Source organism: Denticeps clupeoides, chromosome 19 (genome assembly GCF_900700375.1).
Source record: "Denticeps clupeoides chromosome 19, fDenClu1.1, whole genome shotgun sequence".
NCBI lineage: Eukaryota > Metazoa > Chordata > Actinopteri > Clupeiformes > Denticipitidae > Denticeps > Denticeps clupeoides.
In genome coordinates this window covers 7,090,443-7,115,876 of record NC_041725.1, presented here as the reverse complement: position 1 = coordinate 7,115,876, position 25,434 = coordinate 7,090,443, and the positions used below count along the sequence as shown (strand labels likewise).

At 41.8% G+C, this 25,434-nt stretch overlaps 4 protein-coding genes and 1 pseudogene across 4 annotated transcripts; 3 read left to right on the top strand and 2 right to left on the bottom strand.

Annotated features, from left to right (window-relative positions):
- The first annotated feature begins 169 nt into the window (after window positions 1-169).
- LOC114769458 (high affinity immunoglobulin gamma Fc receptor I-like) lies at window positions 170-3,843 on the top strand. The gene is made up of 5 exons (XM_028962488.1): window positions 170-925; window positions 1,003-1,050; window positions 1,655-1,963; window positions 2,544-2,810; window positions 3,423-3,843. Exons 1-5 carry the CDS (start codon window positions 901-903, stop codon window positions 3,710-3,712), a joined length of 939 nt encoding a protein of 312 aa, XP_028818321.1. The 5' UTR covers window positions 170-900; the 3' UTR covers window positions 3,713-3,843.
- LOC114769790 (uncharacterized) lies at window positions 2,017-2,135 on the top strand (annotated as a pseudogene).
- A 359-nt stretch (window positions 3,844-4,202) lies between the features above and the next one.
- otol1b (otolin 1b) lies at window positions 4,203-6,326 on the bottom strand. The gene is made up of 4 exons (XM_028962803.1): window positions 5,930-6,326; window positions 5,748-5,837; window positions 5,554-5,625; window positions 4,203-5,172 (listed from the first exon to the last, which is right to left on the bottom strand). Exons 1-4 carry the CDS (start codon window positions 6,324-6,326, stop codon window positions 4,283-4,285), a joined length of 1,449 nt encoding a protein of 482 aa, XP_028818636.1. The 3' UTR covers window positions 4,203-4,282.
- A 5,285-nt stretch (window positions 6,327-11,611) lies between these two features.
- sptssb (serine palmitoyltransferase, small subunit B) lies at window positions 11,612-13,977 on the top strand. The gene is made up of 2 exons (XM_028962600.1): window positions 11,612-11,783; window positions 12,908-13,977. The coding sequence occupies exon 2, from the start codon at window positions 12,971-12,973 to the stop codon at window positions 13,211-13,213; it is 243 nt and encodes an 80-aa protein (XP_028818433.1). The 5' UTR covers window positions 11,612-11,783; window positions 12,908-12,970; the 3' UTR covers window positions 13,214-13,977.
- Window positions 13,978-18,187: 4,210 nt separating this feature from the next.
- On the bottom strand, window positions 18,188-24,154 carry nmd3 (NMD3 ribosome export adaptor). The gene is made up of 16 exons (XM_028962598.1): window positions 24,072-24,154; window positions 23,565-23,616; window positions 23,277-23,411; window positions 22,169-22,265; window positions 22,011-22,091; window positions 21,791-21,919; window positions 21,552-21,642; window positions 21,280-21,358; window positions 21,090-21,186; window positions 20,695-20,812; window positions 20,473-20,618; window positions 20,091-20,203; window positions 19,941-20,013; window positions 19,018-19,124; window positions 18,848-18,918; window positions 18,188-18,494 (listed from the first exon to the last, which is right to left on the bottom strand). The coding sequence occupies exons 2-16, from the start codon at window positions 23,606-23,608 to the stop codon at window positions 18,361-18,363; spliced, it is 1,515 nt and encodes a 504-aa protein (XP_028818431.1). The 5' UTR covers window positions 23,609-23,616; window positions 24,072-24,154; the 3' UTR covers window positions 18,188-18,360.
- Between the last annotated feature and the right edge of the window lie 1,280 nt (window positions 24,155-25,434).

Sequence of the window (25,434 nt, the reverse complement as noted above, 5' to 3'; positions counted from 1 at the left end):
AGGAGAGAACAAAAGAAAGAAAAAACATACTAGTGCTTTCATGAAAAATGTGAAATGCGCTAAATACGGAGTCCAAAAGACAGTGAAGAGTTGCTATAGGATTTTTTTGTTGTTTTTTTTTTTTTTTTCTTAGTGGGGCTGGCTCCACTTCTCTAGCAATACCGCTCACACCATCAGCTTTAAGAAATCTTCTGCATATACTTGTAGTTTGTGCTTGTCTGGAGCATCTTGATTGGTCTTGATTGATTATTTATAAGTGGCATAAAACTATAATTTAGATTTGCTGTTTAGCCAGGGAAAAAGACCATATTTGACTGCGGGTAACCCCGAACTCTTTTTAGCTGCAGTTTCTGTTGAAGGGGTGTAGCCGCTTCAATTCGTGTGAAATGAAAGAAAAGGCACTGGAATCAGCATTTAGCTTCTTTTGGTTTCCCCAGTGGTGCAGTGATGATCTAGCGGGTAAGGAAGCAGTCTCCACCCTCTGCTCCCCGGGTGCATGTCATGGGTGCCCACTGCTCACCAAGGGTGATGTGTGACCGTATGCTGTGCTGCCCTGTATCAATGACAAAAAAAAAAAAAAAATCACTTTCATATACTGACAAAAAAAGGTGTCTATAATTTAAAACCTCCTTAACTCCCTAATATGTGATGTTTTTACTGTATAGTAGTTTTTTCCCATCTGTTTTTCCCCTCGTTTTGTAATCCTTGTCAGGGTATCTATGAAATTTATGGTAACTGCTTAAAATTCATGTCAGTTTCCGGATATTGTGCAACTGGAGAATTGGGGCAAAGAAAGTTTCCTGTTATGCAAGTTTTCATGAAAAGCCAGAAAGCGCTGTTTCCTCTATCTGAATATAAAGCCCCCCCCACTGAAAAGCAAATCAAACGGATCAAGTCGCAATGTCTCTGCTGCTGATACTCACCGGTAAGGAATTTAAAAACCTTTGGATTGGGAGCAAGCCATGAGTTTCTTTTGTTAAACCACTTCTGTTTTTTTTCCAGTTGTGTTAATACAGCCTTCATGGACCAAGCGTCCAGGAAAACAGGAAGGTGTGTAAATATTTCATATTATACATACTGTTATGTGATGTTCTGTCATGTGGAGAGGGTTTTGCATTTTCATGTATCATTGGATCCTTACATCCAACAGAAAATGCATTTTTAAGATTAATGGGTAGCAATGTTGGTTTTTTGTGTGGCTCTGCTGTCCAATCAAACATGCAATGCAACAAAATAATAATAAAAAATATAATTTTTGCATGTTAATGTTTTTCTGACTCGTGACAAATCAAACCACTTTAATGAAGTCAAATCAAATATGTTACTGTATATATAACATATATCAACACCAGGACTATAAATATATGGAAACTCACCACTTGAGTCCTGTCACTCAGGGTTGTGACTGCCAGAGCCCATCTGAGGGGGCATAGACACACACACACACACACACACACCATTCACTCTTACACTGACACTTGTGTTAAACTTTTGAATATGAAAATATATCCAATGTGATTATCTGCACAAGTGAATTGAAAACATGTTGACCATTATATTAGCTATTATATTTTAAATATAGAATTTCATTCATAACTTATATCTCTTGTGGGCTTAAGTGAATTTGATCCTAAAATGAAACCATCCTTGACAGTGCTTTCTATAGATGTGACACTCCCACCCCTCAGAGCTGTGGTTGAGTTGGCCACGGGGAGGCCAGAGCTGTTGTCAGGCGACTCATTTCAGCTGACCTGCCACGTGCCGGAGGAGCCCTCACCTTTCTGGAGTTTCCAGTGGTTCCGTAACGGGAGGTTGGTGGGAAATGCAACGTCATATGAAATCACTAAGGCTCGAGTCCAACATGGTGGCTTCTACACCTGTAAAGGTGCGAGGGAGACAGAGCTGAATCCTCAGGGTGTCATGCACACGCTCACCAGTCCTCCCCTCAAGATGCACGTTGATGGTAATTTTTTACTGATAAACTGAGATTGTACTGCTAGACGTTCTAGAAAACGGCCATACGGCCATACCAGCCGAAGAACGCCCGATCTCGTCTGATCTCGGAAGCTAAGAAGGCTTGGGTCTAGTTAGTACTTGGATGGGAGACTGCCTGGCAATAACAGGTGCTGTAAGCTTAAACTGTTGGGGCCGTGGTGGCCTAGCGGTTAAGGAAGCGGCCCTGTAATCAGAAGGTTGCCTGTTCGAATCCGCCAAGGTGCCACTGAGCAAAGCACCGTCCCCACACACTGGTCTCCGGGCGCCTGTCATGGCTGCCCACTGCTCACTCAGGATGATGGGATAAATGCAGAGGACGAATTTCACTGTGTCACATGTGAATCACTTCACATTTTTTAGAAAATGTACTGAGACAAAGCGGCTTTTCAGGCCTGTAACCCCAAGCAACGACAAGAAGGCTGAATCACATAATTTAACTCTAAATACCTGCTTCATAATATAAAATCCCTGTAATTACACAAATTATAAAACATTTAGCTTTTCTGTATAAATGTACACATCTTTTTACTTTGGCTTTATCATTTTAGGGGGTTGGGTCATCCTACAGGCATCTACTGATCCAATGATTGTTCAAGAATCACTCATTCTGATGTGCCGTATCCGTGGCAACCCTATCCCAAGTGAAGTCATCCTGTACAGAGATGGAACTGAGATTCTGAGACACCACCACAACATACTAGTCATACCCAACCTTACCCTGGATGACCAGGGAATGTACTGGTGTAGAGCTACCTGGGAAAACAAGGGGCTCTCCCAAGCTGCTCAGTCGTTAGCGGTTAAAGTCAATGTTTTAGGTAAGATCCTCTGTTATATTATTATTACAATAGTTCAGTATTCACATACCATTATCATAAACAGATGTACTTTAAACTACAATAGTCTAACTTTTAATAATGTAACAAAGTGTTGCTTTTTATCAGCATTTATATAAATGAATAAAGAATACAGATGAATAATGATCATTATATACTAGGTTGAGACATGTACATATTTTAACGTTTTAAAAGACAAAGACATAGAATGCATACTCTAGGAGTGCTAAGGGATTCATCTTCATGAAATAATCTGCAAAACAGGGTGTGTAGTAGCCTAGTGGGTAACACACTCGCCTATGAACCAGAAGACCCAGGTTCAAATCCTCCTTACTACCATTGTGTCCCTGAGCAAGACACTTAACCCTGAGTTGCTCCAGTGGGACTGTCCCTGTAACTACTGATTGTAAGTCACTCTGGATAAGGGCGTCTGACGAATGCCGTAAATGCAAAAAAAAAAACCAGAATGCATTTTTCACAATGTTCCTTTGTACCAAACCAAAATGAATATCATGAAATATGATGAAATCCTCTCAAAGGAACAGTGAAAAGAGTGAGGATGGATTTTTATTTTCTGCATCCATTTTGCTGCAGACATTCTAACAACACCAGTGCTAAAAGCAGAATCTGGGGACTCCACGGTTCGACGGGGACAGACACTGACACTGAAGTGCATAACAGAGTTCAACACCAGACAAACCGACTTGGTACTTCACTATTATTTCTTCAAGGATGACAAGATAATGGCTCCAGCCACCTCCAGCTCTGAGTTCTCTCTTCATAACGTGGCCCCGGGGAACGCAGGACTGTACCGCTGCAAAGCTGGTGTTTTTAAACTGGGACTGGAGAAGTGGAGTCATGAGTTAAATATACAAATATTATAGAGGCTCCAAATAACCATCATGCAACTGTGCTCAGATAAACTCTATTTAGAAACCACAGATCAACAAGAACACAGCAAAGCAGAGCTTATAAGACTCAATAATCAGGTTGTATGCTCTTCAGTGTTCTAAATCCATCCATAAATTAATTACAATAAATTGCATTAAAAGTTGCCATCTTTGTCATATTTGCATATTTCGCTTAAATAAAAGTTCAGTCTTGCATATCCAGTATGTGATTTTATTTCAGAAGTGAGCAAAACAGTGTAATGTCCAAAACATTGTGTTTGCAAATCGATTCGTGGAACCATTTTAATGCTCTAGCAATAACATCACTTGGACCAGCACTTTATTCTTCTACAGTTTACTGAGTCGCAACCTTTACTGTAATGTATAGAGATAGAACCAGTTTAAATAAAAAATGACTATACATACCTTGACAATAATAAGTGAAATCTGAAAAAAAAAAAATTGTCTAGACTACCAGGACTAGTCTGCTGCTGATTGTCAGGGGCTCCTGGGGGAAAGGGGGTGTAATTTTATTATTCAGTTCCGTATCCTCGGTTCCAAAGGTCAAGGTAAGTCTGAGTAGAGAAGGAACCCAGAGAATATGCTGTCATCCTCACTGCTGGAGTAGGCACCATTCCAATCCCTCAGTGTCTCCACCCAGACCTGGTCCCCTTGTGCAAGTCGAAGCAGGACCATATTGGACGCCTGGTCAATGTCCTGTCCATAGAGCGTGTCCCGGGAACGTACCCTGCGGACTCCGTTTACCACCAGCGCGGCTCGCAGGGGCCTGTTGCGCACTGTGATGTGGTAGGAGAAGACATAGACCCCCGGGTAGGTGCAGTTGAATTTGCTGGCCGCGAGGTCGTAATGACTCTCTCCGTTGTAGAAGACCTTGTCAAAGCGGACAGGAAAACCTGACGGAGGAAAGGACTTGCTGGGAAAGAGACCCATGCTGAAAGCAGAGCGGGGACGAGTTTCACTCAAACCGTTCGCGCCTTTCATTCCACGAGGTCCACGGTCACCTCTCTTCCCTTGAGGGCCTCGGTCACCTTTTGGTCCTCTCTGACCCCTCATCCCTATTTGGCCTGGGGGACCTCGCACCCCCAATTCCCCTGGGGGACCGGGTAGGCCTGGTTCTCCTCGTTCACCTGTCATGCCGGGGGTCCCATGCAATCCATTCAGCCCTGGTGTGCCAGCCTCACCCCGTAATCCAGGGGGTCCTGGGTCACCTTTGTCACCCTTAAGGCCTCTTTCTGCAAGTATTCCACATTCTCCCTTGTCACCCTTTTCACCTTTCCCTCCAGTCATGCCTTGGGGTCCTGGTGGTCCAAGCTTCCCAGATTCACCCATTTCACCTTTAGTCCCATTCTCTCCGGCCTCTCCTTTTTCACCTTTGTCACCTTTAACCCCTTGAAAGCCAATGTCACCTTTCTCACCTTTGAAACCGACCTCACCTATTTGATTAAAAGAGGAAATTCAATTAATAAAATGGCATAGGCAAGCTGTCATACATTGGTATATACAATCCCAAATGTGATTGTGTCTGTTTTTACTTAATTCTGTAAAGTTTACATTTCCTAACCATGCCACCCTCATTTTCTGTCATATTCCTTCCTTACAACCTCATATAAATACACAAATTATCTGTGATAATTCTTTGAAGTTAATATTGGGATCCATCCTATTTTACATAGACAAGTTAAGTGAATGAATTATAGAATTCAGTCTTTAATTGATCAGAATCAATGTGTTAAGGGTCATGACTGTTTAACTGCCTACTGAAGATCACCAATATAAAATACAACAAAGCATGTTTGTGTTTTACAGTGTTTCACCTCTTTCTCCTGGTTTCCCTGGAATTCCAGCAGCACCTCCAATGCCATTGTTTCCATGGTCACCTTTCTCTCCTATCCAACGAAAGTCACTGACATTAAATTGACATATCATACTGACAACATAATGTAAACTGGTTTCTCTTACAGAAGCATTTGCAATTGGTTCCAAGCCATGTGTGTATCCTTAAAGTTACCTTTATCTCCTTTTATACCCATAGTTCCAGTAAGTCCTGGAGGTCCAGGTGTTCCTCTAGGTCCTGGGTCCCCCCTTTCCCCTGGAGATCCTGTAAAAGGTTATAACCTTACAAGGGTTATTATAAAAGATCAGAAGAACGTACAGCCTGTCTGTATGCATACTTTCAAAAGTTTGGTATACCTGGCAGTCCCCTATCTCCTTTTGGCCCCCTTGGTCCCTTCTCTGGTGGGCAGCACTCACAGAAGTTGAAGTAGCATTCATTGTAGTCTAATGTATAGTTCTCCTGTGTACCCCCAGGTGCCACTGTTCCCCCAGCAGGATAGTCAGAAACCACATCGCTGGCATAAGTGGTGCTTTCTGTAGCTGAAAGCGGAGCTGGCGTGGGGTGGGTGGTGCCAGCACCTTTTCCAGGGCTGCTGTGCCACCCTGCATATGTTGTGGTCTGAGGTAGCTCACGCAGGGGCTTCTTCGTGTAGGAGTATTTGGGCTTTGGAGTGGTTTTGGCAAAAGCATGAGTCACAGTAAAGACCAATACTGTTGCAGCGAGGGCTACCAGTTGAGCAGCAGGCATTGTCATTATGCTACCTGCAGATGAAAAATTTTGAATCTGGTAAATTACTTTCTTTTCAGTGCCAAGCTGAACACTCAGTTGAGCAAATTATGTATGAATATAATCATATATTTGACTATAATAAACCGATTAATTTAGCAATATTCATTTACTTTTTTGGAATACAGACGGCAGTTTGAAATATGTTAGACAAATACAATACAAAGTCTGTTAAAGAAAATGATAATATTAGATATTTGAATAGATATTTGAACAGCAACCAGAACAGCCCTGATTCACTGAGGCATGAACTCCACTAGACCTTCTGTAAGTTGTAAGGATTGGTCACATCCCACAGATTATTAACTGGAAAGTGAAAGTGAAGGGATTGTCATTGTGAAACACTGCAGCAGAGCACACATGCACACAACTAAATGTGTCCTCTGTTTTTAACCATCACCTTTTGGTGAGCAGTGGGCAGCCATGACAGGCGCCTGGGGAGCAGTGTGTGAGGATGGTGCTTTGTTCAGTGGCACCTTGGCAGTTCTGGAATCGAACCGATAACCTTCGGTTCCATTCCCTTACATTTGGAGGCCAAGTCAACAGCTCGTCAAAAAACATTTTTGGTGTTCCTTGGTGTGGAAGAAAACATTATCCAGGGTGTTATATTTTCATGAAGGGGGTACGTGCCAAGGTAACATCCACATGACTGTCAGGACTCAAGGATTTCCCAGCAGAATATTCTCCAAAGCACAACACCAACTCTGTTGTTTTGCCTTCTTCCCATTGTGCATCTTGGTGTCATGTCTTCCACAGGTAAGTGACACAAATCCAGATGATATAGAAGAAAACAGTATTCATCAGACTTGGCTGCCTTCGTCGTTAGCTGCATTGTCCAGTTTTGTTGCTAACATACCCATTGTGGGCACGTTTGGTAATGGCCACCGGTCAGCTTCGACACCGTGACCAGTCTGTGGCAATGAGGTCCCACACCCAACAAACTGTGATGCACTGTGCAACCTGACACCTTTTTATCAGACTCAGCAAGAACATTTTCAGAATTTGAGCAACTGGACAACACGGGCCGGCCTGTGCTCCTCACATGGATCAGTGAACCTTGGCTGCCCATGACACAAGATCCTTCCTTGGACCACATTTGCAGACCAGGCAAATCCTGGTCACGAGCTGCAGTTTCAGTGATACTATGATCCAGTTGTTTAAGTATTAGAGTTTGGTTCTGTCAAAAAAAACTAAAATCTCTTATCCTTGTCCATGTCTCTGCTTCCAACATATCTACAACAACCAAATGTTCACTTGACGGCTAATATATCGTGCCCACTGCCACACGGTGAGCAGTGAATATTCTTAACATCACCTGTCAGTGTCATGATGTTACAGCTGATTGTCATGTATTTGCCTTAAATTATTCCCAGATTTATATATAGAGAGTGTTAAATAAAAATTATAATGAACTAAAAAAAGTTTGCCATGATGCAATCCCTTCTTTTTTTAACAATTTTGGTAGAATTTTTTACCAATATATATACTACATTTTTCACATCTATTCGATCACTTAATTACCAGGGCTGGAAACAATTCTTCTGATCATTCAACATCTGTTCACAATTTTCCAAATAATCTCTGACCTTTTCAGCGAAACTGGCTGATTCCAGCACTACTACTAACGTTATGTGGCTAATCATATCTCCAATAGTAGTCACTTTTCATACTTCTACAACAAATCTATAAACATCACACATCTAATCAATAATACCTAAAACTCTTACACGGCCATTGTGAACATAAAATACAGTTTTAGAAATAAACGTATGCACCGAAAAAAAAAACATATGCAAGAAAATAGTCAGATATTTGTCATGCAACATGGCAAAGATAGGAAAATAATCAGTGCAAAACACAAATTAACCTTCACGTACCTTGGTTTTGAGAATTTCATTCACGTGATCAGTTATTCTCAAAAAAATGAGGCATTCATTCTAGCATGTGAAGCGAACAGGAGTTCTAGATTGTTTGATATGGCTTTAATGCTTCAATAATCAACAGCTCTACCAATAAGACCCTGGGGGGGGCGGGGCTGGCTGAAATTTGAGGACAGACTAATCTTCTCGGTGCTTGGGGGTGGACCATGCAGAACCCACTGTAGAAGTGTACTTACTCTCTTTAGCTCTCTTGTCTGTGCTGCTTTTGTGATATGTGATACAGCACCCTCATGAATCACTCCATCCAAAACGCACTGAAAAAGTGGTGGGGGGGAAGAGAGTGAAAAAGAGGAAAGTCTGGCAGCTGGACCAAAGGGCGATGGGACCGGTCACTCGATATGGGAGGAATTCCTCCAGCATCCATCCTACCCCGTGGATGGATGAGCGCCAAGGGCACAAGATGTGGGGTCTACAGCCGAGCAATGCTGATACGTCAAGTAAAATAACTCCATTGATAAAACATGGATTCATGTGCAGTGATATTGCATTAAACTGATTTCTGTGCTTTTCTGTGTCTGCTTTGTGTTTATTTTAACTAACATTTTAAGCATACATGTGTACACAAACCTTTTGGGCATGAAACAAAATCATATCCAGTCTGTCGATGAATGAAACTATCATCCCAATCTCATTTGTAGTTATCCAGGAAATCTTTTGCACCAAAGAACATTGAAAATTGCACTCGCTCAGCCGAGTCTGAACTTAGAGAGTAACTTCTGAGTAAGAAGTTAAGACGCTAAGCTCACAGGGATAAATTGGCCAATCCACTTCTCCCTAAAAACTATTTACAGTTAAACAAGTCTAAGACATGTTCCCCAATGTCAAAAAAGAAAGAACTGAATTCTTATCTTTCTCTCCCCCACTTCCATCTTCCTCAAGGTCCTCAAGAAGCTCAAATTTGATCACCCCATGGGATTTTCCCTTAGAGCTCCCAAGCCAACAGAAGGAAGATAGGACTCTTGTCAGTGCTTACTTCTCCTTGGGATTTCATTATCAGTCGTTCCGACTAGAACTCGCAACGACAACAGTCAATTTACCTGTCTCCACATCAACCAGCCACAGTTCATGCCTTCTCTAACTCTGACCTTGTAAGACCTCTCAAGCTAGAGACAGGCAGAATAGATAATAAGGACGGGGTAGGACTTCAGAAAACCCATGAAATTTGGGTAGGAGGGTTACAGTGTCATCTGAGTCCCATGGACCTTTATCTTTCCAAATCATAGGGCCACTTGGGTTACTCAGGGTGTAAACACTTTTAATGGGTTTTTTTGTCACCTTGCAAAAAATGACAGGCTATAAACCCATTTTCCTGCCATTCACGTTTTGTCACGTCCCCTTGCTTTTTTTCCTTCAGTTCACTATCTAAATGACTGTATACTGCAGTTGACACTGGTTAATCAGGAGAAAATGGGTTCACTCTGATACTGGGGGAGAGTAGGCGATTGTCTCGAGAGATAAAACCAGGCTCGCTTTCTTCCTCACACATAGGCTTCTCGCATACTTTCTCATAGGTGAGTGGACTGTGTTGGTTCTGCACCAGTGGCCCTGACTGGACCTGAAAGCGATGCCAGGCCACACTGTTATCCACTGTGACCCAGAAACCTGACCCTACTCCCCTGCTCCCCTTAACACTTCAATACTTTCCACGAATGTGCCCTTCTGCCACTGCCTCCTTCTCTCTCTGTTTGTTAATTGTAAATTTCATGACATTTCAAATATTTCACGATCTTAGATTTCCCGAATTGAGTTTGCACGGCTGATGATGAATTGTATGTATTTTTAGTTTATGCAGTGTCATAAACTGCACCTCCCTCAGGCCTTTTCTCGGTTGAGCATTTAAAAAAGGAATATATTAGTGCACATACCGCACAAAGAAAATAATGTTAATGTATCATGGTTACAAATGTACAAAGATTGATGAAAAGAAAATGCCTTCAGTCATTGTGATGCACTCTGTCACCAAGTTTAAACCCTAATTACAAGGTTTAGATTTAATTCTGTGATTCTGTGATTGACTCGGGTGTGAGAGAGGAATTTCCACCATTTTGCCATCTGTAGCCACTTTTAGATAAAGCCAGAACATGAAATAGACAAAATTTTATCATTTTGACATAGCGGTCTTCATACTTCAGCTAAAAGTGCCTCTGTAAAGCTATTAGACATAAAAAAAAGTGAAAACTTAACTGCGGAAGTCATTGTGCTTTTTTGTTCATTTACTGCTCTACAAAAAGTGCCCAAAGAAAATGCCCATAACCTCACGACAAAACCGAGGAAGCTGGTCAGTTCCATGTGACCAGCTAGTCTGGCACTGACAAAGCACTTAACTTTAGAGTATACTTCCCAGGACTGAAAATAGATGGAGAGTCTGAAACTCTTGGTGAGCAGTGGGCAGTCATGACAGGTGCCCGGGGAGCAGCGTGTGGGGAGGGTGCTTTGCTCGGTGGCACCTCAGTGGCACCTTTACAACCTTCCAATTATGGAATTATCTAGGCCTCCACTGCCTAGCGGATGAGGAAGGGCCAAAATGCCAGTTCCAACGTTATAAGTTGTTTCACTCCTCATGGACATAAGTGACATTTACAGTAGAGCAAAGTCAGAAAATATTTTTTATAAAAAGAATTTATTCACATCCTTTTTTTGCCAGTGGACTTAGTCTATCGATTTCATTCGACACGTATATCTCAACTTTGTCCAAAGCGTCACCAAATGATCACGTTCTATGCCGAGGGCGCTCAGATTAATCTCGGCCAGCAGAGGGCGCTACAGCACCGCGTATTTAAAGTGCTCACCATGGGGGCGATCGTTTTGGTTTGTTTTTAATTGCCTCGTCCACTGCATTCAATTTGTCTCTCGGCCCTCCGATCACTCCGGGGGAGGGGGTTCTAATTGAATCATTTTACACAGGAAACGTGAAATCAACAACTCGCCGTGATGGAAATTCACCATGAATTCAGTCGTATGTTAGAGCCGTCAAAGTGTTTCTCCGCAGCCAATAAACGTGTGACTTAAAAAAATGTGCAAGTAAAGGCGTGTAAGCTGCGGGAATTTTGAATTTTCAGCAACATCTCGCGAAGATGCCGCCGCTGCAGCAGCAGGATTCCTGCCGGCGTCACCAACGCAGAAGCTGACCAGCAGACGCACGCTGGCACATTTAAACCATTACTTCCCATCCCAGGGACCTCGTAATGAAACAGGAAAAAAGAAATAAACGAATATAAGAAAGAGACGGTCGCGCGCGCCAGCGCGCCTGACGTCACGCGCCGTACTGCGGCGCGGCGCCGCCGTGCGCGCGCCTGCCAGACGCGACGGGGCCGCGGACGAGGGCCGCCCGGCCGCCACCCGCAGTCGCGACACGAGGGGTGGGTGTGGTGAGGACCGGAGGGTTAAAGCCGGCGTCGGCGGACTGGCAGGGCGGCCATTGGCGTGGATCCGTCCCGCGGTAAACTTTGTCCGTTCAGCAGCGAGAAGCCCCGACGTCGCGGAGGTGAGTGTGCGGGTTTTATATATAAATATGCCTTTATTTACCTGCTCACATTTCTAATGATTTCATGCATCCGAGAAGTAAATCCGAACTGCGTCAAAGTTGCTACCAAGACGCACGCGCCCTGTACATTAATATACGGATAATAATTAATATGATGAAAAAGAAGTCTTATTGCCTCATCTAAAGGTTTAAGACAAATGCTGTGATCCCAAACACCATTAGACTGAGAGATTGTGGCAGGCATGTCCAGAAATGGCATAAAGAGCACTATTACATATTTACACGATTTTACAGGAAATTTACAGAAAATCGTGTAAATATGTAATAGTGCTCTTTATGCCATTTCTCAGTCTAATGGTGTTTGGGACCAAAAATTGGGCATTCCAGGCAACCAAATGCACACACACAAAAAAAAGGAGTGCTAAAAAACATGAAAAAACGTGACATTCCCACATTACAGCAAGTGTCCGGTGTGCCTGTGGAAATTCGTGCCATTTACCAACAGAATGCGTCCAGTGCTGCTTGTGCTGTTTACTTTTGCCCTTTCTTCCTTGTAGCACGTACTCAAATCACGCATCACGCCTGCTGTCACCTCGCTCTGTTTATTTACTTCAAATTCGTCTAGTTGACTTTTAACATATTTACTTCACGTTCGCTCTGGTGTGACCTCTACACTTGTGTGTGTCGCGCTGTCGTATTGATCATGCACGGGTTGTGATGCTGCCTTGGGACACTCGTACCCCTGTGTGCATCCTTAGTTGCCCTTGGGATCCGGCCGTCCGGAAAGCCGTGTTCAAAATGGGCCCGTTACTTTCTGGAACTGACACGGAACCAGTCGGAGGCACAAGATGCCGTTTAATGCTCCCAACACAAAACATCTTCACCACATTTACTACACGAAGGCGCGGTTGCAGCAGGTTACAGTTATTGCTGTTTATGAAAAACAGATGCCGCTTCATAGATGAAGAGGAACGAGTGGCATTTCAGTTTCATCAATTTATTGAAGCAGTTTTTTTTTAATACCACATTGACATTATCGCTTTTTTGTCTGCTTGTTATCGTTACCTTTTGTATGTGTGTGTGTGTCTGTGTTTCTGTGCTTATTGCATTACCCCGAATCCCAGAACCCCCCTTCCCCCTCGTCCCCACTCCTCCGCGCCCACCTCTGCAAGCGCGACAGCTCAGGGATGGATGTGAAGAACATGAGGGAGTACATGGGCTGGCTGTACTACCAGTACTTGCTCATCACTGGCATCTATGTGCTGGAGCCCTGGGAGCAGTCCATCTTCAACACCGTCCTCTTCACCATGATCGGCATGGTTGTATACACCTCGTACGTATTCATTCCCATCCACGTGCGCCTGGCACTCGAGTTCTTTTCTGGCCTATGCGGCGGCCAGCCAGAAAGTACTGTGGCGCTGATGAACTAAGAGCTGGAGGCCCGCAGCTCCAGTGATTTATTAGCCAAAGCTTTAAACTCAGGAAGACGGTGGATGGACCACCGAGCAGAAAAGTGCAAGCTTTCCCCTAACTGGACCCAAGAATCTTTACCAAAACCTCCCCCCGACTTTTCCCAGACTGACGACATGCATGCAACACTTTGGCCAGCAATTCCCTTTGGTGTGACTTCCTGATGGAATTCAAACGTCCCAAGACGCTTACTTAGCAGGCTGAATCACAGTTACTATCCAGCATGTAGCACTGAAAGAAGGCACTCGCCACCCACTTCTACACTTTAAGCATTCACATGACAAACTCTTTTTATACATATATGTGTGATTTCAATCAATACGGTGTTACATATCATGATGCCAGTGATTAAAAGATGATAATGTTGGACTCTTGGAATTATGTGCAAGTTTTGCCATGTGGGAGCAAATATTGATTCAGTACCATTACAAGGCTTGGTTCTCTTCTCTTGAGCAACAGTCATTCGTTCCTGTTTACTGTGTCAAACATAAACGACAAAATTCATCTTCCCAGCATGCACTTGAAAAGATCATTTCATAAAGCATTGTAATGTTGTTTTTTTTACATGTATTTATGAAGGGTTTTGGTATCGGGCTATTTTTTTATTTATTTGCCAATGTCTGTCCAGAGCTTGACGTATTACACAATGGCTTGATTTGTATTTATGTACAGCGGTATCTACACCTTTGCTAGCTACCAAAATCTTTTGGATTTGTTTATCTATATTTTTATATTTTAAGTCAATTTGTCATTTTTTTTTATTCTTGTTTTCAGATGTATCACATTTTAAAACATTTTAATTATATTCTGTAATATACACTTAAACTTTCTCACATGTTATTTTATATTCATTTTTATTGTCATTTACAATAAAATATGTAAATCATTTGTGAATTTGTTTTTTGTGTTATTCCTCTTAATGACACTTAATAAAAGGTTTTTCCTAAAGTTTCTGAATGCAAATTGTTCAAAATGTTTATATTTAAAAAAAAATGCTCCATACATTTATGCATTAATGATAATTGTACTTTTATCAGTATGAATACATCACTAAGATATATTAACATGGTTTATAACCAGTAGGTTTATGCTGTTTCATCCAGAGTTTCTCAGTGTCAAGTTTCTCAGTTTGTAACCTACCAACACCAAGCAGTGCTCATCCAGCTCTACGTCACCAAAAACATACTTGCATCATAAAAGTGGTCAAACATAAACCATCATCTGGACACATAAGTTCTTAAACACATGGATTAAATTGGCATGCTCATTAGTAATAATACTGTAGTAAATGCAGTCTAATTCAAGTAATTAGGAACTCTAACCTATAGTGTAAGAGAGGCACAATTAGTTTATCACTAGAAGGAATAGCACCTCCACCTTGTTTCCCCCCCAGGAGGTAATACAATATGGCTGTTCTTCGACAAACGAGGCGTGGATCGTATATCGCAAGATAGAGCAGCCGCACCCAACACAAGGAGCTGAACCACCTGCACGGTGGCACTGATTGTTCTTGGCGTGTAGATCTATCTATCTAACCTTTAACATAGATAGTTGGATTTGACTCTGCCTGCTATAAAAAGTCTATTTTCATGGGAGATGAGATATTAACAAACCCAAACACCAGTAAACACATCAAGATAAGTGAAGGATGGGACAAAGTCGTTTTAAAGAGTGCTGATGTGTGTCATGAATTACTTAACACAAAATGAATATGGCCACTGAATTATAATAAATGTTTTATTAATGCCAACTTTTGTCCTTTGTTGCTATTCCTTTTCTAGACGGCCCCTGACACACACACACACTTCATAGTGGCCAGTTTACCTAGTGTTCATTCTTTTCGATGGTGGGAGGAAACCGGAGAACCCGCACCAACACGGGGAGAGCATACACACACACACACACAGTCGGCGCTGGGAGCCATGTCGCTAAGTGCTGCACCACTATGCATCCCTCCTAGTCAGCCATGATGTGTTAATTATAGAGATAGTCCTAATTTAGTGATTAAGTGCTGTGATCTGACAATCAGATGTTCTCACCTTTGCGCATCGGCAGGTTTTGACAGCAGAAGAACGTTCCACCCTTAGTTCCTGGTCAATGCCGAGTGAAGTAACACAGCTAAACTTTTATCTTCCAAGAACATCAGCCAGCCGCCATCAAACAATTTCACCAACAAGCAGTGCACATAAGATCAGATACAGTCTTCTCAAGCCTTGCCCCATGCGTCCATGAAAGCACTGAAAATATGCGCTGTACCTCTGGCCTTGTACCTTTTCAGTTGCTGTAATAATGAAACCGTATGTTTTTCTAGTCACATCTGAATTACTTTGATCCCATTTGCCTTTTGATATGCGTCTGCATTTGTATTTTGGGTTTTCCAACCTCATTGTTCTCCTAACTGAATGGACTCTGCTTGAAGCAGCCCACAGGCGCCACGACTGAATGGTCACTAATGCTGCCTGAACGGTTGCAGAGGAAGAAAAGAGGAGATGAAGTGACGCTGCACGCCCTGTTTGTTGGACTTACCCCACCAGCAACTGCCGCACACACGTGCTGATCCTCCTCACGGGTTTATTATCCCGCGTATCACGTTACAGACTGCGACAGCAGCAACGTACAGTTCAGAGCGTCGAGAAATTACATAGCAACCATAAGAAGAAAAAGGACAATCACAATTTCATTTTGTTAATATGCTAAAAGGTCACAGGCAAAAAATATCTTCAGTTCAGACAGTACTGTCTTTGGGTTAATTCTTCATAACCCAATGGGTGTGTGGATCGCTTTATCTTTTATTCCTCATTCTTAGTTACAGCTCTGCTGATGTCCTTCTTACGAGCCTGACGCCTCTACAGTGATTTAATTAAACAAAAGGACAGAATTAAATGCCACATATACTAAAGTCGGCAAATCTTCTTATACTACAATGCATCTACTTTTGCGATGGGGTAACAAAAGCTTTACCCAGGCCAAGGGGGTATCAAAGTACCAAGTCCTTTTAATACATCTGTCCATAGTATTTAGTTAACACTGATCTGAAGCCTGCAACAAACAGACTCTGAATGAACCAAGGGAGAGGCGCTCTTTTGATTTTAGGCCAGGCACTATCATGGCAGTTTAAAACAGGAGCAGAGTTACGAGAGAATTCCGTAATGTCAGACTGTTGACACATGGTTGAAAATCCTTTGAACCCTGACTGAACAAATGGGCCTAGGTGCAGCACTATGCGTATCCTGCACCTGTGGGCACACACCCGCTAGGTCAAGTCCAGTAGATAATATTACGCGTAAAAAGGAAACAAGCAGACATGTATGCAGCTCATTTAAATACACCAGAGCATATATAACTCATTTATAAAAAAAAAAAAAAAAAAAAAAGTGTGTGAAGGAGACCCTTACTTTGTATTGGAATATGTACATAACATCTCAACATAAAACTTTAATTATGATATACTCTACCGAATAAATAATTGCATTGCAGTAAAAGTTAAGTAGAATGTAGTAAAGTGTAGTTAAATGATACAAAATGTTACATTTATTGGTCTAGTACTAATGTTAATTGACATTTCTGCTTTCTAGATTTTGCAGACGACAGAGTTTTGTTTAAAGTTCTCTCATAAAGCATAATAACTTAAAGGTGTGACCAAGAGGAGAGAAAAGTGTGCAGTCTTCACTGCATACTTCCACTACAATGAGACGTGCGGTTACTTTCCCAAGCAGATCTGCTTTCCTCTGCTTAGAGCATAACATTTCCACAACACAACCTACAAGAAATAATCTTAAACCTTATATTGGCAGACTCAAGCCTTTCCTAATACATACCTTTCCATTTTCTCGCCACCCTTCTTCGACCCAAGGTGTACAAGGGGAGGTGGCAGATACGGTTTCAAAAAGGATCAAATGTTACTGTAACCAAGTCAACGTCACACAAACGAGTAGCATTCTTCCCCGTTTACGGTCTACATGCTAATTACAGAGTTTGTGGTGTTTACTGGAATCATAGAGAACATTGCTTAAGAACATTTGCAAGCGAGCTGTCTTTATTCAGTCATTTTAAAGTTCTTACAATAAAGTCAAAGATGACTGTAACCGAAGCTAAACGACTTTATTTAAATCATTCGATGTATGCAATTGAAATGCAGGAACATGCATTAACAATAACCACAACATTTTAAAGGGTGAATTGCATATCCAGGGATTTTTCAGATCTGGGCTGTGATGAGTCCAGCCACTCATCACTCCCTGCACTTCAGACCAACGGGTTTCAGCTTTAACTTCTTTTGATTTTTTCTTTCCCTATTTCAAATTATGTATAAAATACATAAACTGTATTGTACACTCACAGAAAAAAACGTCCATTATTATTAGAAAAACATGATTATTAACTGGCCAATTTATATTATTAGAGCCCCGTATTACTCAGCATGACTTGCCTGCCGTATATACAATCCACACATCAAACTGACTAAAGATTTTTTCCTACGGCGATCGGAATTTCATTTTGGGAATGTAACGCCCCCTGCTGGAGAAAGAAGAGAACATGCACCATAATGTACACACACACTCGGGTTTATGACTCCTTCAAAAGAATATGGATTTCGGCAGACCATAAAACGTGGGTCCTATTAACCACCACTGCAATATGAGTTTCTACACAGGCCTTGAGATGTGAAGTACTCAAGTAATCATGAACCGCTGGCATGAAACACTTCAAAATTGCCTAAGAAAGATTTAAAATATTATACAATATAATGGGGTGACTTGGAGGGTCAAAATTTACCAAATAAGTCAAAACAACTGGGGAAAAAAAGGACCTTGAACCAAAATGTAATTCTGTAATCAGTTATTTTACATTCTGTCTTCATCATGTAAAAGTCGTTGGAGCACTTAATTTTAGTAACAAACCAATTAAATCACAAAGTTCACAAAAGGCTTACAAATTTCACTTATATATTTATTTGTATGGCAATTCATTCAAAATGCCTGCGCCACCATAACATGGCTCTAAACTTATAGCATGTAATTTACATACCCCTTGCATGATTTAAATACAAAAGGAAGAGGAAGACTGTGGTATAGCAGTTTATATAGCATACAATCAACGAGGGCCATCAGTCTGTCATCATGTCAGCTCCTGATCCGCCTGTAGCATCGTTTAAGCTCAGATCTTCCAGCATCTCCATCAGAGAGATGCGTGGCGCACCCTCATCATCTGTGTCACTTTCCACTGCTATTTTGGAGGCATCTGCAAAAAAAGGAGATTACATGTATGCAAATCTATCCAAAGTCAAAAGGACTTTAATTTCTCTAATAACTCTATAATTTCTGCATAGTGTCCACCTACACAAATATAAAGGGTTCATGTCAGTTTTTCATGACCAAATGTTTTTTTCATGACCCAATGGGCCCTTGACACCAGTCAGTCGCATTGTATGAATCATTTGTGACAAAATCATGGTCTATTTCAATGGCCAGTGAGAAAAAAATTAAACATACATATATCTAATGTATCTTATGAAGTACTACTGTGAAGTGCTATGAAATGCAATGCTATGAATTAAGCAACTGAAATCAAAGGCCTCAGAAGGCCCCACCAACCTCTGAAGATGTTCACGTTCTTTCTCAATGCTTCGTCTTCCTCCAGATCTTCCAAGAAGTCCTGATATTGCCTAAGAAGACAAATGTGATATTGCTCATAAGTTTTAATCTTTATTTCAAAATATTTGGCCCTTGCTTCACTGATCATAGGCCTCTCTCCTCCTCCTTACCTCTCATCAGTGCTGTCCATGCCCTCTCGGTCTCGGTCCATCTCCTGTAGTTTCCAGTTGCGCCGTTTAACTCTCTTTGTACGGTTGTAACTCTTCTTAATCAAAACCTGAACATACAAGTCGTGTTTGATCAAAGTTCAACTGGTTTCACAGCGATTCTCAGATGTCCCCGGCACAAGCAAAGACTGCAAGAGGCAGCATTAATGGGAAGAAATGTATATAATATATATACAATACGTGGCCATGTGTGTACTCAACAGGAAAATCCATTCCAGTGCTTAGTTTCAGTAGTATTCATACCATAGCTTTAAAACCTGTATTTATATATTACATTTAGACTAAAATGGGGCATAAATTGAAAATATAAATTATAATTCTAAATTTATATAAGTTGATAATATTGATACTATGTTCAGTCAAAACACCCAGTTGCTATAATCAACCGCTCCTGCGTGGTTTAAGCGCCCTCATCGATGCTTTTTTTTTCTTTTGGATGCGTGTTAATGTGTCAACTTGCAGGGGTCACAGTTCAACAATATTCAACTTCGACTACAGAGTCGGCAGAGGCTCGCGGAGTGTTGCTTCAGGCGCACGCATCCCATAGGCTACAGCGGGATTCAGAGCACAGCGCGGCACTAGATGCGTTAAGACCTTAAGTACCGACGGCAAACTTTAATCCATGCCTTTCTGGTTAAGTTTGCCTGGGCTATTGGAGACAGGGAAGAGAAAATTCATGTGCTGTATAGCTGTAGTGCATTTCATGTAAGGAATCAAAATTAAGAAATTATAGGGAAATAAGAGTCTTGGAAACTCTACCAATGGCTCCGTCACAGCATTCACGCTGTAGCACGAATCCATTATAAACCCAACATGAACTCACAATAGATCTGATATGAGGACAAAAAATAAATGAGAGAGCTTACCACATCTGGCACGTGATGAGGATTCATCTTGTTGAGGAACTCATCGTTGATGTTTGCATTAGCAAAATCAAAGCTTGGGGAGTAAGAATGGAAATGAATCACTTTCAAATGCAAAAAAAGCAGGATTCAACAGGGCTGTTCGAGTCTTACCCAAAAACCAGGTCTCCAATGTTCAGCAGGTGGCCCAGGAAGGTGCGGCAGTGGTACTGCTGACCAGTGTTCATTTCTGAGGTCTTCTGCACCCACACTTCCGCAAGGGTGTGCTGGAAAACATGCGGCCAGAAACAATTTATTGTCTGCTAATGCAGTTGTCCAAATTTAAAGTGAAGTGATAGTCACTTGTGATACACAGCAGCACAGCACACGGTGCACACAGTGAAATTTGTCCTCTGCATTTAACCAATCGCCCTGAGTGAGCAGTGGGCAGCCATGACAGGGGACGGTGCTTTGCTTACTGTTGATCCTGCTGCGTGTCAGAACTTCATCTTCGCTGCTAACATAGTTGATGAAAACCCATTCCGAAACCGCTTACCTTATTAGATCTGAACCCAGCTCCCGCTCCTAATTTCTGATCTCGGATGATGTCTATATCCATGACTATGAACTCTTCCAGCTGTCGGGGGCTACAGAGGCTGCTGAAGGGGTTCCGCCAAAACGTATTACCATCCACCTCAGCAACTGTGATGAATAAAATGTTTTAAATAAGGAGAATCTGTATTTTCAGTGTAACGCTAGGAAGAAGAGTACTGCTCACTCTGTAGAGTATTAGGATCGATAAGGTGGATAGTGCTGGTGACCCGGATGCAGACGCAAACCTGACCCATATTCCCCAGGCTCTGTGCCAGACGTGGGGACAAGCACACCACATTGTCCTGGGAAATATAAAGTGGAAATATAAAGGATTAAGGAGTCACACAATTCATCTTTACAGGTCAAACTCCGGAATATGATACACCAATGACCCTGACCATAGGAAGCACATATTTTTTTAATAAGAAGCACAACCAAATAAAAAAAAGAAATGAGAAAAATGAAAACACAGCTGGACAACTTTATAGCTGTGCAAAAACCTGTCCTAATTAAGTGGCAAAGCACTTAAATGGCTTTACATGGAGATCGTTTATAATTGCGAGAAATACGGTGAAGTACCTTGCACACAGGAACAATCTCAACAGAGAAAGTGCTTTTGTAATTGTAAGAATTCGAATGGACATCATGGGAGATGAGGCGCTGGGAAGCTTTTGACCTTGTAAGGAAGGGAAAAAACACAAAGCATACATAAGAACACCCAAACCTGGACATATCGATCATTTCTCATCAGGGTAAAAATGCTTCATACCTGCAGGGAACAGTGCACTGAAGGAAATCCACCATCTTTTGTGCATGCTGCTTTGTGCCATAGTAGAAATCAATCCCCTCTGAATAGAGAGTAAAGGTTTACACTATAAAAACCATTGAAATTCATTAAATGTAATGGTTCAAATTAATCAATTTTACACTTGTTCCAAATGTTATTGATCATATCCAGTATCAAATGGCTGGAGGCTGAACTGCATAAGACAGTGAGAGTAAATAAGAATAGTTCAGTTGGTTAGTTGGTTAAAGCCATACCATGGATTTCTTTGATGCGCAGTGTATTCTGATGTAGCTTGTGCTTCAGAATCAGCTGTTCCAAGTAGTAAAATGTTTTCTTGTGGACAGTCTTTCAAAAAGTAAGACGTGAAAGTGAAGCTTTTTAGCTTTGGATGCCCAATAAAAAAATACATGCTTTAAATAACACATTATAAAACAACATAATTATAAACATTATAATTATTATAACCTAAATAATATATTTGGAATGAACCCACCTTCTGCCTCACTTGAATCACAGCCTTCCAGTAATCCTTAGCCTCCACTCTGTGGCAGTCATTACACATCTGGGACTGAATGACAAACTCCACCACAAACACTTGTTGGAGGATGGCTCCATTCATCACCTGTAGATACAAGTAGACAGCACCATCTGAGTCAAAAACCTGGCTTTTGTTAATTGAGATATGCGTTATGTTGAATACAACATTAACATACTTCTTTCTGAACAGTAAGTTTCATCTTGATCCTCTTGGAGTGGGGTTCTGTCCACAGGAAACCTGCATCAATCAGTCGAACCTTTTGGAAAGAGTTTAGTGGGACTGAATGATGACCCGAGCATTAATGACTGTAGCTTCCTGTGTAAAAGTTTGTACCTTAGACATGGATCCCTTCAACTTCTTGAGGCAGAGGGCCAGCAGCTCTCGGGACTCTAGGGCACACTGCACCCATGTCGCAGGAGGCTGCAGGTACCTGCGGGAATGGTGCCCACAACTTAGTAACATAGCATGGAGTCTACGCAAATAGTGGGGCTACAAAAGATACAATTTTCTTTACTTAAAATCTCTGAGTATTGGAACACACTAGCACTGGTTTCGTCTACAAAATTTATGATTAAATCTCTCATAAAACCTTTTTGAAGATGAGATGAGATGTACAATCTGGTCATGGGAAAATAACTACATCAAAATATATCATGTAATTTTGATATGCATTTCAGAAGTAAGTACATAATTCCACATGTGTTCATTCATAGTTTTGATGCCTTCAGTGAGAATCTACCAATGTAAATGGTCATGAAAATAAAGAAAACACATTGAATGAGAAGGTGTGTCCAAACTTTTGGCCTGTACTGTATATATCTGTGTTGTCACCTACTTCTTCCGACATTACATCGCACTCTGTCATGATTTGAGGTTGCCGCTCATACAGTCTATGCTTTTGTTCGACCCCTTTGATATGCAGCAATGTTAATATCGCCAATCATCATCTTAATTTAATTGTGGCACCCAAAATACTGATTAAAATTTTATTAATTGTGCAGCCCTATCTACTATCAAGAGATTAAAATACTATTTTCGTCGACTAAAATAATAATTCAGACTAAATTACAAATGCACAGACTTTTAGTTGACTGAAACTCGACTAGACTAAAATGAGTATGGATCATGTGACTAAGACTAATGAAGACTAAAATGACTCCTTGATGCTTAAGACAGGGTGCCAAAAACAACTATAGAACACACCATACTTCTAATCAAAGAAACATGCCGTTTAATTTCACGGTGCCCAAAGGAAATCACTGAAGCGATTGAGGAAGACTCCATTCCACTCTCCAACCCACAAGGTTTCTTCTCACAGTAATCTAAACTCCGGACAACCAACTAATCTACCAAGCAATAAACTAACAAACCCCTTCCCCGACAATGTTTTGTCCCAACTAGTATTTCCAGTGTTCAAGTGTTAAACGCAATGTGGCCAAACCTTTCGCACTGCTTGCAGAAGTGCACAGAGACCTGCTTCGGGATTCCCTCTGATATGTCCACCTGCGACCTCAGGCAGGAGACGCACATGTTGGCTGGGTTCGGCTGTACGGGGACGCCGCAAGTACAACACAGGCTGCGATGGGACGGAAAAAGCATCACCACAGTTACACTCATGGGCCCGATAAAATAACTAAACATTTCATAACGTAGTACAAACACATTTTCAACGTAACCCTTTACTTTTTTTTTTTTTTTACTTCTATGACGTAGTGGATTAAAAACGTACATGTTTCCATGAGTACTTGTTGCAGGGTTTTGCATATACTCCATGTCTGATGCTGTGGAGGGGAAAGAAAAAAAGTCTCAATGTATCAAATTGCTTCGAGCAAAATGCAAAAACATGCAATAAAGGTGTTAACAGACAGAAAAACGCTGCATGTCCTAATCATTTTCCCTGAGCGTCCAACCAGCTCATGTACGTGCATCGCTTATGCCTCGCATTTGACAGACATCGCTTGCTGTTTAAACGTAAATTTACAAGTGGCTGTCGGTGACATTGGTACAAAAGTCCTGTATCGAGTAATTCATAAGGCAGAAAAAAATAATTTATGGGGAATGAAGACGGGCATTTTGGTCAGTGCGTGGGGCGGCTACACTGCTAACAGCAATCGGACCAGCGCAGCCTCTCAGCATTAAACTCAAATAATGACATCGCGTACTGTTAAACAACGAGTAGACGAAACGACCACACAACAAATCACACAACAGGCATTCAAAACTCAAAAACTTTTACCCGGACTGCGGCCTATTTAGACACGCGTTTTCCACCAGACAGCGTGTGGGACCTGGACAGTGACGTCACTTCCTGGTCGTGCCTCATGGCGGAGGACCCAAGTGTGGCTGTCCTCAGAGCGCCGGACCGTCGTGATCAGGGAGAATTATCTGGTGACAATGCAGCGCAATTGTCTTTAGCTTGCAATGTGGGCCTAGCGGGTTACACACTTGCCTATGGCCCAGACCAGACGACCACAAAGTCCCAGGTTCAAATCCCACTTAGTACCATTGTGTCCCCGAGCCCTGTCCCTTAACCCCGAGTGTCTCCAGGGGGGACTGTCCCTGTCACTACTGATTGTAAGTAGCTCTGGATAAGGGCGTCTGAAAATGAAATAAAATCCTGCTGTCACAACTGAAGTGAGTAACATTGAATATCTGGGCAAGTGACAAGGACCAAATTGTGATGGTCCCATGAGCCGGTAGCAGGGTCATGGGTGGCCAAGTATGTTAAAAAACCCACTGTCCCATGGGGCAATGGAAGAATGTGCCCTGGTCTGATTTGCATCGCTCACCTGAAGAAGAAATGTCATCTGAAACAGCCTTCCTGCTGAACAATTAAACCCTTTGTGGAAACATCATTCCTTGGTGGCATTATTTTAGGAACAAAACATCCTGGACCATCTTTTTTATACTCACTAATGTTACAGTGGTCCGGGAGTGGAATGGATCTTTAAACATCCATTCCAACATGCAGTTGAGTTACATGCAGTTCTGATACAAGAACAGTGGTCGGAGGAGGGTCAGCACAGTGCAGTGATTCTGTTGTGCCAATTCAAAGTGTTTAGATGGGTTTGTGAAAGTGAAGTGATTGTCATTGTGAAACACAGCACACGGTGACACAACGAAACGTGTCCTCTGCTTTTAACCATCACCCTTGGTGAGCAGTGTGTGGGGAGGTGCTTTGCTCAGTGGCACCTTATGGTGCTACGGTCTTATGAAACAAAGCTGAGCTTCATTATTTTGGTGGAAAAAAAAGATGTTGAACTTTATCTTTATCCCAATTGAAACATACATCCAAATCAACATAAAACAACATTACCTGGCCACCCTTTTGAAATAGGGGTGGGGTGAGCTGAAAAGGCGAGTACATAAACGCATTTATTGTGCGGCACATATGCACCTTGTAGTTGTTTCATTACAGATATTGAGCAAACTAGGACCAAATGAACCAAAGATTTGACAATGAAACACAATGAGTGGGCGCCATCTCGTGGGAAAAAGGAGCAAGCGAATGTTTTGCCCGTGTTTTTTTTTTCGTCCACAATCGGTTCATGTATTTCTATAATTTATATCGATACATTATTCATTTTTATGACTAACAA